The following is a 16,471-nucleotide window of genomic DNA, read 5'->3' on the forward strand; positions in this document are numbered from 1 at the left end:
ATGGATGATTTTTGAGTCCAGTCACTGTGACCCCCCACCCCACCCCCGCCCCCCTTGAGGGTTTAGTTCTTGCTGTTGGAATCTACTTGTCTGTTTTAATGCTCACATTGTGGAACCAGGCGCTGTCTGGGGTAGGAGCGGCATTGGCTTTAGAACTGGACTGCCGTCTCTTGTCCCTCTTGTCATGCCTCTGGCTTCAGGGTATCAGAAAGGGCCTCCAGCCGTCTCCCTGCCCGCTTGCCCTGAGGATGGACGCTGTGGCGGCCAAACTCGGGGCCCGGCCCGCCTGCAGAGTCGGTCTACTTCTTGCTCTCACAGACGCTGCGCCCCTGTCCGCGCCAGCCTTCTCCTTGGTTTTCCCGTTTCTGAAGATGGTGCTGACTGAGATGCCCCACCACAGTGAGGAGGAGGAGGAAAGAATGGCCCAGATTCTTCAGATCCTCACAGTCCACGCCCAGCTGCGGGCCTCCCCAAGCAACCCACCTGGGCGTGTGGACGAGGTAGGCTGGGGAGCTCAGCTCCCCCTTGGCTTGAGTGGGGTTGCGGGGGGTAGGGCAGGGGCTTCTGACACTTCCTGACCCATGAACAGTTCTGGGGAGGGGGTCCTACAGCAGCGGCCATTGGTGGGGAGACCCTAAATGTTCTATTGAGAGAGCCTCCAAGGCCTTACAGAAGCTATGGGTCTCCTGCATCTGATAGTTTCTGAGCCAAAGGAGTTGAAGGACTCTAACTTATTGTATGTTGTTCTTAAGAAGACAGTGCTGGTTACTATCCTTTTCACTTGCTTTTGAGACGAGCTCATTCAGTCAGGATTTTTGGGTTCTTTTTTTTTTTTTAAAGACTTTTTGGGTGTGGACCATCTATAAAGTCTTTATTGAATTTGTTACAATATTGCTTCTGTTTTATGTTTTGGGGTTTTGGCCATAAGGCATGTGGTATCTTAGCTCCCTGACCAGGGTTAGAATCCCCACACCTTTCATTGGAACCTGAAGTCCTAACCACTGGACCACCAGGGAAGTCCCAAGGAATTTTCTTTTTTAATAGATTGAAAGTGAAAGTCTCTCAGTCATGTCCGACTCGTTTTGACCCCATGGACTATAAAGTCCATGGAATTCTTCAGGCCAGAAAACTGGAGTGGGTGGCTGTTTCATTCTCTAGGGGATCTTCCCAACCCAGAGATTGAACCCAGGTCTCGCACATTGCAGGTGGATCCTTTACCAGCTGAAGCACCAGGGAAGAGTACTGGAGGGGGTAGCTTATCCCTTCTCCAGGGGAACTTCCCAACCAGGAGTTGAAACAGGGTCTCCTACATTGCAGGCAGATTCTTTACCAGCTGAGCTACCGAGGAAGCCCAGTTTTAGTAGATTATGTTCTAAAAATTTGAAAGTAGTGCTTACGTACTTTAAAAAAATTCCAACAGTACAGAAGCAAAAAGAGAAATGCCCCTCCTCAGAGGTAGCTATTAATAACAGTTTGGTCTATACCCTCGCGGACTTTTTTATTTAAGCACGTATAAAGCTCATACCCACAAATGCAGTAATGCAAAAAATGGATTGCACCGCTCCTTCCACGGGACTGTCTTCTCTGGGCCTCCTCCAGTGTCAGGACCTGTGTGGTCCACATCATGTGGATCTCATATTACAGGCTGTGTTCTGTGGGCGCACAATGTTTTAGTCAGCTTTTTACTTGCTGATTGACATTTTAAGGCCGCAAACGTTTCCATGTTTTGAATGCAGCTGTGGGGTGTCCCCTGTTCATTTACATGCCTTGCACACCACGTGAACATTCTCATAGGACAGATTCTTGGGCGTGGAATTGTTAGGTCATGTGACATGTTCTGAACTATACCCTTGCTAAGCGTTTCCTTTTCTCCAAACCTCATACAACCTCATGTAGTGTTTAGCTTGTCAATGACAGGTGGAAGAATGGTATCTTGTTTTATTTTGCATTTCTTTACTTATTTGTAAAGTTCAGTGTCTCTTTGTGTATTCATGAGCCACCTGTATTTCAAAAGTCTGTGAATTTCAGCCAAGGTTAGGAATAGTTATTTTTAGTCCCTGGAGATCACGGCTGACTGGGGTTGGCTCCTGTGGATTGAGTTGTAGACTTGACAGGGTCCCTCCAGTGTGGTCAGCAGGAAGACCCAGAATGTTCCCCTGTGGGTGAGAGGGACTCACGTGCCTCTGGGCTTGGTTACAGACCTTCCGTGGAGCTTCGTCCTGCCTCATGTGCTTTCTCCCGTAGAACGGCCCGGAGTTGCTGCCTCGCGTGGCCATGCTGCGCCTTCTGACCTGGGTGATTGGGACGGGCTCTCCCCGACTTCAGGTAATCTGGTCCCCTGCTGGCTTCTACTGTTCACAACCCCACCCTCAGGTTCCGATTGCCTCTCCCAGCCCTCAGTTCTGACCTTGGGCACAGCGGTACTCGTGAGAGCCAGCCAGACTGTTCTCAGCTCATGAGTGGTTTTGCTTGGATCCTGCCACTGGCCTTGGTCTGGCGCTGGGGTCTGAGGCCTAGTAGGGGTGGGTGGGATGGGCGTTCTTAGTTCAGATTCCCCCCGGAAGCTCATCCCCAGCTCCCCTGCCTGGCCCTGTAGTAGGAAACGATTTGTCGAACTGAGCCCAGTGGCTGGATGTCTCCCTCAGGTTCTGGCTTCAGAGGCCCTGACCACCCTGTGTGCCAGCAGCAGTGGCGAGGATGGCTGTGCCTTTGCAGAGCAGGAGGAGGTGGACGTGCTGCTCTGCGCCCTGCTGTCCCCCTGTGCCAACGTGCGGGACACTGTACTCCGGGTGTGTGCCCATGCCCTCACGGGGCTGCCTTGCCCCCCGCCCCCCAACATCGTCCCTCAGTGCTGCTGTTTGAGCTGCCCTGATGGGATGTGCCGCGTGTGTGCACCAGTGTGTCCTGGAGGCAAAGAGCAAGGTCACAGAGGGTGGCTTGGGATCATTCTGGGAACTGGAACAACGAAGCAGTTGTATCACTGGTTTTTTCCTTTGCCTTTGAAGACGTCACCTAACTTCTAAAACGCACCGTGGAACTTGGTAGTTTTGTAGATCTGACTCACAGGATTGGCTCATTTCTTCAATCCACTACCTTATACTTGCCCTTTCTTGGAGCTTTGGGACCCAAACTAAAGGATCCCGTAGGAGTGTGAGAACGTGTTTCCCAAATGCCAGTCTGCAGCCTCCAGCTACTGCTCTGTGACAGAGTGTTCACTAGTCCTTGATAAAATGGAAAACACAATGGCAGTGCGGCAGATATTCTTAAAACAAAGGGAACATCCTTTTTCAGAGATTTTTGTCGATCTTGAATGTTAACAGTTGAATTTTGAAAGTTTACTTAAAAAAAATTTTACCACTGCATGCCATCATCTCACGAAAGAAAAGCTCTTTGAAGAGACAGAGCAGCTAATGAGTTGAGCTGCCTCATGGCGCTCCCTAACCAGCACTGCTGTCCAGCGGAGCTGTCTGCCGGGATGGGACTGTTTAACTGTGTCATCCAGCAGGACAGCCACCAGCCATCGCGTGGCTCCTGAGCACTTGGAATGTGGCTGGTGCAGCTGAAGAAGTTAAGAGTTCGTTAATTGATTTTCTGTGGAGACCCACGTGTGGCTGGTGGCTTCATCTTGGGAGGCGGGGAGGGCAGGTCGGAGTGTTCTCCCAAAGGTCCTGCCTCACGTGGTGCGATCCCACCCCTCTCAGGGCCTGTTGGAACTCCACATGGTGTTGCCGGCGCCTGACACCGATGAGAAGAATGGCCTGAACCTTCTCCGCAGGCTCTGGGTGGTTAAGTTCGACAAGGAGGAAGAGATCCGAAAGTTGGCCGAGAGGTGAGCGCCATCAGAAGGCTGGCCTGTCCTGGTCTGTTCTCTTTCTTCTCATGGAGTAATCGGACCCAGCATGCTGAGCCTACAGAGGGATCGAGGGCTGGGACTTTGGCTTTGGCAGAAGGGCCTGCGCTGCAAGTCCTGGTCCGAATAGATGCCTTTGGTCTGTTGTAGGCTCTGGTCGACCATGGGCCTAGATCTGCAGCCAGACCTCTGCTCCTTGCTCATCGATGACGTCATCTATCACGAGGCAGCTGTGAGGCAGGCCGGGGCGGAAGCCCTCTCCCAGGCGGTGGCGCGTTACCAGCGGCAGGCGGCTGAGGTCATGGGCAGGCTCATGGAGATCTACCAGGAGAAGCTCTATGTGAGTAGTCTGGGCACTGTAGTCTGGGCATACAAGGTGGGGTTGGACCCTGATCAGCCTCCAACCTAATCCAGACAGAGCCACCCCGTGGCTCAGGGTGGCTTGTGCCTGATCCCGCCTCACCTGGGCGACTGGCTGGCCTGCGGGCCCGGAGAGAGCCCTGCAGTGCATCGATAACCTGTCTTTTGCAGCGGCCGCCCCCGGTGCTGGATGCTCTGGGACGAGTTATCTCCGAATCTCCTCCAGACCAGTGGGAAGCCAGGTACGACAGCTGTTTCAGCCTTGTACCGCTCAGCACTTCTGGACGTGTGGCTGGGTGGAGGCTGCATGCCGTGAGGAGGCAGCAGAGGGTGATGGGTCAGCAGGGATGGGAAAAGACAAGACCTCCCTCTGAGTCAGAGGCCTGAGGTCCACTTCCAGCTCCTCTTGGCCAGCTGGGCTACTTTGCTCGTGTTTCTCCTTTCCCCTGGGAACTGTTTTCTTAGAGGTCCCCAGGTACCTCCTCACGGCCGTGGCTGATTCACCATACTTGGCTTTGTAGAATACGGGCATTTCTGGTGTTGTCACCTCTGCCTCCTTCCCCTCCGTCTCCTCCTGCCTGGTGGGAGAAGGCTAGGCAGTGCACTAACACAGAGGGAAGCAGGCTTTGTGCTGTGCTCTGCCCTGGAGCAGCGTGTGCTGTTGGCAGGCTCGCGCTCCTCGTGACATGCCAGGATAGAGGCCCCTAGCCAGGAGGCCTCTAACTCCCCTGACACACTTCCCCTTCTTTCCCAGGTGTGGCTTGGCTTTGGCCCTGAACAAGCTCTCCCAGTGTTTGGACAGCTCTCAGGTGAAGCCACTCTTTCAATTTTTTGTCCCCGACGCCCTCAACGACCGAAACCCAGATGTCCGGAAGTGCATGTTGGATGCAGCTCTTGCGACACTCAACACACATGGAAAGGTAGGAGATCTCAGCCAGGCGAGGAGATGGGGGAGAAGGTCTCAGGCACCCGAGGAGCGGGAAGAAGGTTGGGCTGGGGCAGACGGCAGGCTGCACCATGGTGCCATGGCGAGGCCTGGTGCTGGACGTCCTGGCTGGGCGCTGGCCCCGCAGCAGATTCTGTTTGTATTTCCTTGGGGTCAGAAAGACCCCAAAAAGGTATTAAATTGATGTAAGTCTGCTGCAATCCTGCCAGAAAACCGGGAAGCCCTCTGGCATGGCTGGCTGACTGGTCAGGATGCCTGTCACTCACCCAGGCTTGGGCAGAGTCCGTCGTCCCCAGGCACGGCCCCTGGGGCTGACGTGAGGCTCTGGGTGCTCTGGGCTTTCAGGAGAACGTCAACTCGCTGCTGCCGGTGTTCGAGGAGTTCCTGAAGAACGCGCCGAACGATGCCAGCTACGATGCCGTGCGGCAGAGCGTGGTGGTCCTCATGGGCTCTCTAGCCAAGCACCTGGACAAGAGTGACCCCAAAGTGAAGCCGATTGTCGCCAAGCTCATTGCTGCCCTCGCCACCCCCTCCCAGCAGGTATGTGCCCCGACTACCTGGTCCCTGTTTGGGTGGGCAGTGCAAATGAAGTTTGGGAGCTGCAAACGAAGTCGGATGTCAAATCCAGATGGCTGTGTTCTCTGCCCTTCTTTCAGGGGAACTACCTCGTTTATTTACAGTTAGAAATGCCCTAGTGGAGAGTCAGTTTGTTACTATGTTCTAAATCTCTTAAATATATGCATTTTTTTAAATCATTTTTTAATAGTTATTTTTTGCACTTAGTATAAACTTGGTTCTGGATATACAAAGATTAGGGGGAAAAATCGTCCTTGGTGTGTTAGGCTTTTCATGACATTCTCTGTGTGTGTGTTGTATGTTTTGGGGGCCTTTTAATGCAGTTTTCCGGAGAAGGCAATGGCACCCCACTCCAGTACTCTTGCCTGGAAAATCCCACGGATGGAGGAGCCTGGTAGGCTGTAGTCCATGGGGCCGCTAAGAGTCGGACACGACTGAGCGACTTCCCTTTCACTTTTCACTTTCATGCATTGGAGAAGGAAATGGCAACCCACTCCAGTGTTCTTGCCTGGAGAATCCCAGGGACGGGGGAGCCTGGTGGGCTTCCGTCTATGGGGTCGCACAGAGTCAGACACGACTGAAGTGACTTAGCAGCAGCAGTAATGCAGTTTCAGGCCACAGGGCAAAGGATTTTTTTTTTTCTCTTTCTTGAAGAACACATTACGTGTATTTTCTGTGACTTGCGTTTTGGTCACTTCATTTTGAGCCATCCAGAGTGTCCTCCTCAAAGGCACAGTTGAAAACCATAGGTTTACAGAATCGTGGTCGAATAAGCTGTCAGAGCACCCGGCCTCCAAAGCATCATGCCCAGGGCCCCTAGCCACAGGCCGCCTCTTGGGCCTGGTTGGGCATTCTGAACTTTGTCGGGATGATTGACAGCATCTTCTGGAACCACTCCATTTGGGCCTGGTCCTCTAAGTCCCAGCCCCGTTTCCCTGTGATTCTAACAAATTTGAGAATCGAGAGACTCGGGCTGTTTCTAAGAAGACAAAGTAGCCCACTTCTCTCAGGATCCTTCTTTGTGAGTAAGTTTTTCCGTCCTGAGCCTCCACCCCACCTGCCCAGGCCTTGGTTCTCCCTTCAGACCAGAAACAGCCCCATAACAGCTGATGATTTGGGGGCTCACAGACGTAGCGTGCATCCTGTGGGCACGCACTTCAGACGTGATCATGGGCCCCTGTTGGCCTTTCTGATGCTCCTTGTGGGCTGACAGGCAGTGGCAGAGACTGGCCTGGGGGACCGCATCAGCCGCCAGGCACCGGCTGTGGTTGAGCCTCAGCACTGACGGGCAGGCCCCTCCCCCAGGTCCAGGAATCCGTGGCCAGCTGCTTGCCACCCCTCGTCCCTGCCATAAAGGAAGACGCGGGGGGTATGATCCAGAGGCTGATGCAGCAGCTGCTGGAGTCAGACAAGTACGCCGAGCGCAAAGGGGCTGCGTACGGGCTGGCGGGCCTGGTGAAGGGCCTGGGCATCCTGTCGCTGAAGCAGCAGGAGATGATGGCCGCGCTGACCGATGCCATTCAGGACAAGAAGAACTTCCGCCGCCGGGAGGGTGAGTATCTCCAGGCTCGGCCGCTGCCCCCTCCCCGCCCTGGCTGCCTGAGGAGGGAACCTGGCATTTCCTCCCCTGCCAAAGGCTGGCGTCGGGTTGTGTGCTCCTGTGAGCTGTTCCTCCCGGCCACGCCGGTGTGGCCTGGGCGTCCTTGTTTCTGACTCAAGCACCTTCAGCCGAGGGAGACTGTGCTTTTCTCACTGGTGGTGCTTCCCATTCTTGCCTCCTTTCTGTTTGGGGCAGGCAGAGGGCGCTGCTCCCTCCTGAGCGGCCACTGTAGCCCCCCAGCTGCCCTGAGCATTTCTAGAGGGTGAGGAGGGGACGAGGAACTTGTCCTGTGGCTGCCCCATCCCCAGAGGATGTCCCGATCCCAGCCTCACTGCCCCACCTCGCCCTGCCACCCCCAGGAGCCCTCTTTGCCTTCGAGATGCTCTGCACCATGCTGGGGAAGCTCTTTGAGCCGTATGTGGTCCACGTGCTGCCCCATCTGCTGCTCTGCTTTGGGGACGGGAACCAGTATGTGCGGGAGGTAAGTCCTGAGGCTGCGCGGGGCGGGGGTGTGGGGGGGCCTGCCCCACGGGAGCCCCTCTGCCCACCGCTCGAGTGCCGGTCACTGGTGTGGACTCCCCTGGTTCCCAGTGCAGTACGGAAGCCTGGTGAGGTGAGAAACCGCGTCCCTCCTGTCAGTTGCCTGTGTGGGCCGGGGCCCGGGCTCTGACACAGTAGACTCCTGGTGAGCGATGATCACCAGCGGGGCACAAGGTCCAGCCTTAGGCCTTGACCCTGGTGTGCTGGAGAAAGCCCCTGAACGTCTTTTCTCCTCCCTCGAGGCTGCAGATGACTGTGCCAAGGCTGTGATGAGCAACCTGAGTGCTCATGGGGTGAAGCTGGTGCTCCCCTCCTTGTTGGCTGCCCTGGAGGAGGAATCCTGGAGAACCAAAGCCGGTGAGGCTGCTCCTTTGGTGCCGCTGTCTCAGCTTCCTGTTCTGCACAGCACCTTCCCAGGGGTGCAGAGATGCTGCTCTTGTCCTGTGTGCACACCACCCACCCCCCCCACCCTCCCGCCCAGGGGCGAGGCCAGGGCTCTCATCAGGTGGCTTGTTTCTATAATAGTTTGTTCACTTTCGTTCAAGAAACAGGCCTCTGACAAGAACCACAGACCTAAATCAGAAAATCCCAGAGCTCTAAAGTTGGTCTGTGGCTAGGTCTCTGATTCTAAGATCTCTTCCCCTGTTAAGTCCTCTTTTTAAAAATATAATCTTATTTGGAATCCTAACTTGTAAAACGAAGCTGCTCTGCTTTGGGGCGGGTCAGCGTTGGGCGGGGCTCCCCCGTGATCCTTCAGGCTTTGCCCTACTGTGTCTTGAAAACTCACTCTCTTACTCAGTGGGTGAGCGGACTGAGGACAGAGTAGCTCAGTGAACTGACCTGGGGACACTGCCAGTTCTAGGCTGGGTCTGGCCTCTGTCCCCACCACTGCCCAGGCTCTCACCCGGGCTCCCCCGGCTCAGCCGGCCTCAGGCGCGTCTTGCTCACTTGGCTGGAGCCAAGCCCTGTGCCCTCCCGCTTGGGGAGGAGCAGGCCGCTTCTCCTCTGCCCAGGCAGCCAGCCTGGGTGAACTGCCAGCCTGTGGTTCATGATTTCACACAGGCATGTGTCTGCCGTCTGCAGGGTCGGTGGAGTTGCTCGGGGCCATGGCCTACTGTGCTCCCAAGCAGCTGTCGTCCTGCCTACCCAACATCGTGCCCAAGCTCACAGAGGTGCTCACCGACTCCCACGTCAAAGTGCAAAAGGCTGGGCAGCAGGCGCTCAGGCAGATCGGCTCTGTCATCAGGAACCCAGAGATCCTGGGTACGTAAGGCCTCTCCCACGAGCGCGCGGGCCGTGCTCCTCCCTGTGCTCCTCGACGCTGCAGGGAACGTGCACTTGTTCAGCACAGGCCCTCTGAGGACAGAGACAGTCGCCCTGAGATAACCTTTAAACTCAGGGAAGCCCTTTTCCTACGATAATCAGTGGAAAATAGTTCAGAAGTGGTCTGTTTTCCTGTTGGTCTAGAGCACTCATTGACCATAGAGGTGGGGAAACTGAGGTGTTGACCCGGAGGCAGCTTGATTCTCAGGGAGCCTTGAGATCCGCAGAACTGAATGACAGGCTCTGGATTGCAGCAGCAGCACCCCTCAGGGGTTAGGTTCCAGGGAACTTTGTATTCACGCTCATTCCAGGAGACCTATGATGGAGGGAAGATTAGGGAGCTTACTCTTTAGTATGGTTGTTTCTTGAGTGACTAGGAAAGACTGATTTCTAGAAATAAACCCCAGCCAGCTATGTGGACTTGCAGCACCATACTTGTCAAATTTTAAGCTTCAGCTTAGGGCATTGGTGACCATTCAGTGCGTTTCAGCCTAAGTATTTCCAGACTTGATTTTAATCAGAAAATGATGGGTTTTACGGGAGGAACAGGTAGATGTGGGTTTTGTTGTCGTTCTTTACAATGTCCAACAGCCCTGGGCATTTCTAAGGCCCAGAACCGTCTTATCTCTTATCAAATGAAGGCCTTCCATTTTGGGAATCCAGCCTGGGTCCTTTTTTCTTTTTTTTTTAATTGCAGTGTAATTTGCATAAAATTCACTTTATACAAATGTACAACATAGTGGTTTTTAGCATCTTCGCAAAATTATGTAAGTATCACCACTGTCTAGTTCTGGGGCACTTTCATCGCCCCAGAAAGGAACCCCACACCCATTATTAGGTTTCACTCCTCATTTCCCCTTCTACCTCTAGCCCCCGATGACCCCTAGTCTATTTTCTGTCTCTGAGTTTGCATATCTGGACACTTTATGGAAACAGCATCATACGCTGTGTGACCTTTTATGCCTGGCTTCTGTGTCTAGCATTATGTTTTCAGGGTTCATCCACATGGCAGCATCTGTCAGTGTTTCATCCCTTTCTATGGCCTAATAACGTATCTCGTGTGTGGCTGTGCCATTTTGTGTGTCCATACATCAATTGATGGGTGTTTGCGTTGTTTCCACTTTTTGGTTTTTAATGTTGCTACTAACATTTGTGTTCAAGGTTTTATTTGATTTTTGTTTTTGTAGACATGATTTCAGGTTTTTCGGTTAGATACCTAGAGATGGCATAACTGGGTCATGTGGTAACTGTTCACCTCTTCTAGGGAACTGTTAACCTGGCAGCTGTACCATTCCTGACACACTGAGTAGCTATATACACACGCACAAAGGTGTTCAATTGCCAACACTGTTACCGTCTGTGTTTTTGGTTACAGAAATCCTAGTGGGTATGAAGTGGCATATCACTGTGGTTTTGTTTTGGCCATGCCACATAGCATGCGGGATCTTACTTCCTCAGCCAGGGATCGAACACATGCCCCCTGCAGTGGAAGCACGGAGTCTTAACCACTCATTGTGGTTTTGTTTTACATTTCCCTAATGACTAATGATGTGGAACGTCTTTTCATGTGCTTGTTTTTCATTTGCATATCTTCTTTGGAAAACTGTCTATTCAAATCCTTTGCCCATTTTTAAATTGGGTTATTTAAAAAAAAAAAATTGGGGGTGGGAATGGGGCACCACTCTGCATGGCTTGCTTGTTCTTAGTTCCATAACCAGGGATTGAACCCAGGCCCCCGCAGTGCCGAGTTTTGACCACTGGACCGCCAGGAAATTCCCTCAGAACTCTTGACTGGCGTGTATCTTGTTAGTGGTGAATTCCCTGGACTTGTGGGAAAGATGAGCCAGGTACCCCTCTTGAAATTCCTTCTACTGGGCTGATAACGCTGACTTTGGAGAGCTCATTTTACCTGTGGCGGCTGCTCTGAGTGTTGTGTACCTTATTCCCACCACTGGTTCAGGGGGCCTTTGTCGTCTCCAAACGGTTTTTTTCACAAAGCCTCTTTGGGTTGATGCTGCTTCCTGAGTAAGATCCACGTTGCTAAGTGGCCTCCCCTGGAGGCCTAGCTGGGGCTGTAGCTCAGGGCCACTGAAGCTAGCCGGCAGGCACCCCACCAGCCACAGCTCTGCAGGGCAAGGGGGTGACAGCTGCCGCCCCCACACCACTTCCTCCTGGGGAGCAAGAATAGAATTGCTCTTTGCAGACAGGCTGGCTTCTTCAGCCCCTTGTGGGGCTCTCGGGAAAGGGCCCCTGGCCTCCTTTTCTTCTGACCCATCTAGTGCTGGGGGCTCTGGCAGCTGCCCCACAGACTTGTACCCAGCTGCCTCTCTCTTGTCTGGACACGCAGCCATCGCCCCGGTACTGCTGGACGCCCTGACAGACCCCTCCCGGAAGACCCAGAAGTGCTTGCAGACCTTGCTGGACACCAAGTTTGTCCACTTCATCGATGCACCGTCCCTGGCCCTCATCATGCCCATCGTCCAGAGAGCCTTCCAGGACCGTTCCACGGACACACGGAAGATGGCCGCCCAGATCATTGGCAACATGTACTCCCTGACAGACCAGAAGGTATGGGCCTGTGGGGGGCTCACGCAGGACAGACCGATGGATGCTGGCTCAGGACACACGGTCCCTACCGACAGTAGACACAGGGCAGCTGTGGGCATTTGATTCCTGATGGTATCAGGGCAGAAGTGGACTGTTTGGGGTAGAGGGTGGAAGTCTGAGCCCTCTGCACATCTTGCAGAGCCCAGCCACACAAGTCTCGATTACCTCCACCCCAAGATGAGGCCCGTCCCCGTGAGCTCCTTTCACCAACTGATGGGGAGGAAAGGTCCAGCCTGGCCTTTGACTTTTCAGGGGTGTTGGGAAAGCGGCTGCCGCTTTGATTGCTGGCAGTGTCTCCTTGTCATAAGCACTGGCTTCTGTGAGCCTCTCAGGAAATTAGCCTCGTTTGAGAGATCTGCTCTGTTCACTCACTCCCAGAGGCTGATGTTTGTGCTCTTAGTACCACAGCTCTGATTTGCTTGCTGAGGCTACAGGCACAAGAGATAAGTGGAAAGTTAGGTCAATCCTAGGAAATTTGGGAAATTGGAATTTGGAAAACCAAAACATTTTGCCCTTAGCCCTCCAGAAGCCTAGACAATTATGTTTTAAAATTACGTTTAAAAATGATATTTCTGAACATAAACGTATGTCCAAGTTATAACGAGTTATTCATAAAACCGAGTCTTAAATAGTTATGTAACATTCCAACAAGTTTATATACCATAACTTACATAATTCTATTGTCGGTCACATAGTGTCCAAGGTTTCTTGCTATTTTAAATGATACTGCAGTGAACATAAGGTTCTTTCTATATTTAAAACTGTTTCTGAAAGTCGAGTGCTGTATCAAGAGACATAAACCTTTTAAGGTAAAGATTGTGCAACTCTGAAAGGAAAGTGCTAAGAGAATCTTGTGGATGCTCAAGGCTGGGCAGCCCTCAGTCCCAGGAGGAGAAAGAGCTCTGAATGGCAGCTGGGGGCTCTCCACCACCTGAGGAGGGCCTGGGGTCCCTCAAAGGTTTTTCCGAGTGATCACTCAGGGCCTTCAGGGAACCAGGGGGATGGAGGGGGTTTTTTATCCCTGTGAGTGCTCCTAGTCAGCAGAGTGGGGTGGTCAAGATCTACCCAGGAACCAGTCTGGAGAAAGTGGGCCTCAGGCCTCCACTGAGTCGCTCCTTCCGTCTTTGCAGGACTTGGCTCCTTACCTGCCAAGCGTGACGCCTGGTCTGAAAGCCTCTCTCCTGGATCCTGTGCCTGAGGTGAGTCTGAGAGGGAAGAGGGCGGGAGCTCATGGCTTTAGCCCCACCCCAGCCAACCGATCGCTAAGAAGCCATAGAAGCTGCGTTTGCATCTGTCTGGTGAAGGGCAGGAGACCCTAGGGACCTCTCCTCATTCCTCTGTGGTCACATCTCCCCACCTTGCCCTCTCTCGGTTCCCTGACAGGTACGGACAGTGTCTGCAAAGGCTCTTGGGGCCATGGTCAAGGGCATGGGGGAGTCATGCTTTGAGGACTTGCTGCCGTGGCTGATGGAGACACTGACCTACGAGCAGAGCTCTGTGGATCGCTCAGGCGCCGCGCAGGGTGAGGCAGGGCGGGCCCAGGGGCCAGACCTGGGAGGCAGTCTGGGGGCCCTGAGGTCCTGTGGGCTCACTCTGTCCCTTTCCTGCAGGGTTGGCTGAGGTCATGGCCGGCTTGGGGGTGGAGAAGTTGGAGAAGCTGATGCCAGAAATTGTGGCTACAGCCAGCAAAGTGGACATTGCCCCCCACGTCCGAGACGGCTACATCATGATGTTCAACTACCTGCCCATCACCTTCGGGGACAAATTCACTCCTTATGTGGGGCCCATCATCCCCTGTATCCTCAAAGTAGGCACCGGTGCCCCCACTGAGGATAGGGCCTAGGGTGGGGCCAGGACACATGCTCTCCCCTGGGGGGCTCGGCTTCTCTGCCAGATGCAGCTGGGGTGGCAGGGAGTCCCATTTTTTCTTGGGTCTCGGTGCCTAGGGGGCAGCAGGTCTGGCTGACACCCGCTCTGTGCACAGGCTCTTGCTGATGAGAACGAGTTTGTGCGTGATACTGCCCTGCGTGCAGGCCAGCGGGTCATCTCCATGTATGCTGAGACGGCCATTGCCCTGCTGCTGCCCCAGCTGGAGCAAGGCCTCTTTGATGACCTCTGGAGAATAAGGTAAGAACTCAGGCGGAAAGACCCAGTGACCATAGCTTTGTGTTTGGGGAACTTACTGAGAAATGAGGGCTTCCCAGGTGGCGCTAGTGGTAAAGACCCACTTGCCAATGCAGGAGATGTAAGTGACATGAGTTCGATCCCTGGGTCAGGATGATCCCCTGGAGGAGGAAGTGGCAACCCACTCCAGTATTCTTGCCTGGGAAATCCCATGGATAGAGGAGTCTGGTAGGCTTTGGTCCGTAGGATTGCAGAGTCAGACACAGCTGAAGTGACTTAGCTCACACACACGCATGCACTGAGAAATGAAAAGCAGAATGTTGCCAAAAGCTCTCAACTTTTCCAGATCCTCATTTTTCACCATTTGGTAACTCTCCAGTTTCCTACAGCAGTGTCTGTAATTCTGATTCTCCTCTAAGATGTTCTTTCTTTTCAGTCCTTCAGTTTGTATCAAAATTTTAAATGTGAATACTTTCTCATCTTGAGATTCTCCTTCTAGGATTTCATTTCAGGGACATATTTAGTCAAGTGCTTAAAGATGTATTTAGAAGGATGTGTGTTTCGATACTGCTTACCATTTGAAAACCTGGGGGTAGGTTCGAAAAAGTCGGGTAGCGTGTCCACACCTTGAACTTTGACCCGGCCATTATGAAGAATGGTGTGAGGACGGCGTCCTGTGTCAGCGGACGCCTTCTGTTGCCGGGTGGGGCGGTGCGGGCCGTGGCCAGGTCCTGTGCAGGCCCACTTTGCACATCCTGTGTGTGGGAGGAGTGTCTGTGTACAGGGTGATTGATGTGTACAGGCTGTCACCGGAGTGTCGGAGCGGTTGCTTGGGTGCTGGCAGTCTGGGCGCTTGTTTACCCTCTCTTTCTTTCTATTTGTTTGTATTAATTGAATTTTCAGTTTGAATACAACTGTTAGTTTTATACTCATTCATTCAAAGAGAAACAGTTTCTCCTAGGCCTCTCCTTACGTCCTACATCCTGATGATCTGCATTCCTGGATTCCCTGTTCATACTTTCCTCTGTGTTCTCTCTCTCTTTAATAACTTTTATTATAGAAATATTTGTATCCACTTTTAAAAATAGCTTGTTCTTTTCCATTATTAAAGTAACGTTCATTAGTACAAAACTTGGAAGGAACATACGTGGGAGACTGTCGAGAAATGACTATAATTTGTGACCTCTCCTGTTCTAAGAGAACCACCACCAGTGTTTGGGGTTCATTTCCTTTCAGTCTCTTTTTCTGGCTGGTGCTTGGCTGAGACTTCCTTCTGCACCCTTATGACTCTGTTCTTGGCCTCCTTCTCAGGTTCAGCTCTGTTCAGCTCCTTGGCGATCTCCTGTTCCACATCTCAGGAGTCACTGGGAAGATGACCACAGAAACTGCCTCAGAGGATGACAACTTTGGAACCGCGCAGTCCAACAAGGTGCACAGCCCCAGTTGACCTTCCTCCCTCTGCTGCTGGTGGGGAGACTCCCTGGCACTCACACCGTGGAGGCTTCACCACCTCTCATTCTGGGCTCCCTTCTGCCACTGCAGGCGATTATCACCGCCCTGGGGGTAGATCGGCGGAACCGGGTGTTGGCGGGGCTGTACATGGGCCGCTCGGACACCCAGCTGGTGGTGCGGCAGGCCTCCCTGCACGTCTGGAAGATTGTGGTCTCTAACACCCCCCGCACCTTGCGTGAGATCCTTCCCACCCTTTTTGGGCTCCTGCTGGGTTTCCTGGCCAGCACATGCGCGGATAAGAGAACAGTAAGTGTCCCGGGCCTGGCTTCTGACACATAGCCCTGATGCCTCCTTTCAGAGGCTAGAAAGCTGGGTCTGCAGAGAATGGGAGAACAGTGGGGTCCACCATCTAGCAGGGGAACTTTTATTTACTTAGTTATTTAAGAAATATTTCTTAAGCACCTACCATGTGCTAAGTGGAGGCTTAGGACCTTGTAGAGAAGAAAAGCAGCCTTGTGGAGCTGCTGTCTGGCAGAGGAAACGGATATTAATCAAACAGTCACACAAACAAGTGGGAAATGCAGCTATGGCGAGTGCTACATGGCACTGCCAGTGCGTGTACCAGGTCAGCCAACTAGGGGCTCAGGGAAGGCTTCTCAGAAGAAATGATGTTTGAAGACGGACGGTGAGTGAGCATTAGCAGGTGAGGAGGTGATGAAAGACTGTTTGGGACCAAAGGACCAGTGGTTGAGATACCAGGACTGGACACACACAAGCCTTGAGGTGGGCAAGGAATTTGCCCAGAGCAGGGGCTAAGCAAAGGCCAGGGCAGCTGGAGGAGGGCCCCCAGGGCCAATGATCACTTCTGACAGTCCACTCCCAACCCCCGTCCCTGTCAAACAGATTGCATAATTGGCTCTGAACAAGGGTTTGCACACGGCCTCAGAGGAGATGGGTCTTTTTCCCTGAAAGTTGTGATTACAAACCCAGCTCTCCTTTCCTGGGCAAGATCATGAGGGTTAAGTGACTTCCAGGCCACAGTTTTCAATCCAGGGATATCAGCCCTCAACTGGACAACACGTGTTGAGTTTCT

The 16,471-nt window shown here is 53.1% G+C and overlaps 1 protein-coding gene across 2 annotated transcripts in view; it reads left to right on the forward strand.

Moving 5' to 3' along the window:
• Window positions 1-16,471, forward strand: part of GCN1 (GCN1, eIF2 alpha kinase activator homolog) — a 55,073-nt gene that overhangs the window by 26,816 nt on the left and 11,786 nt on the right. For both annotated transcript variants that reach the window (XR_003515193.1, XM_027566590.1), the window contains exons 26-44: window positions 319-500; window positions 2,245-2,325; window positions 2,646-2,789; window positions 3,702-3,829; window positions 4,001-4,190; window positions 4,382-4,452; window positions 4,965-5,130; window positions 5,502-5,696; window positions 7,038-7,284; window positions 7,692-7,813; window positions 8,115-8,229; window positions 8,956-9,135; window positions 11,543-11,763; window positions 12,933-13,001; window positions 13,186-13,324; window positions 13,413-13,609; window positions 13,787-13,929; window positions 15,238-15,355; window positions 15,469-15,684. Coding sequence is in view for 1 of the 2 variants with exons in the window: in XM_027566590.1 (XP_027422391.1) it covers window positions 319-500; window positions 2,245-2,325; window positions 2,646-2,789; window positions 3,702-3,829; window positions 4,001-4,190; window positions 4,382-4,452; window positions 4,965-5,130; window positions 5,502-5,696; window positions 7,038-7,284; window positions 7,692-7,813; window positions 8,115-8,229; window positions 8,956-9,135; window positions 11,543-11,763; window positions 12,933-13,001; window positions 13,186-13,324; window positions 13,413-13,609; window positions 13,787-13,929; window positions 15,238-15,355; window positions 15,469-15,684 (2,924 nt within the window). In the remaining variant the exon portion in view is untranslated. The remainder of the gene's footprint in view (window positions 1-318; window positions 501-2,244; window positions 2,326-2,645; window positions 2,790-3,701; window positions 3,830-4,000; window positions 4,191-4,381; window positions 4,453-4,964; window positions 5,131-5,501; window positions 5,697-7,037; window positions 7,285-7,691; window positions 7,814-8,114; window positions 8,230-8,955; window positions 9,136-11,542; window positions 11,764-12,932; window positions 13,002-13,185; window positions 13,325-13,412; window positions 13,610-13,786; window positions 13,930-15,237; window positions 15,356-15,468; window positions 15,685-16,471) is intronic.

This window comes from Bos indicus x Bos taurus, chromosome 17 (assembly GCF_003369695.1).
Source record: "Bos indicus x Bos taurus breed Angus x Brahman F1 hybrid chromosome 17, Bos_hybrid_MaternalHap_v2.0, whole genome shotgun sequence".
In the NCBI taxonomy this organism is placed as follows: Eukaryota; Metazoa; Chordata; class Mammalia; order Artiodactyla; family Bovidae; genus Bos; species Bos indicus x Bos taurus.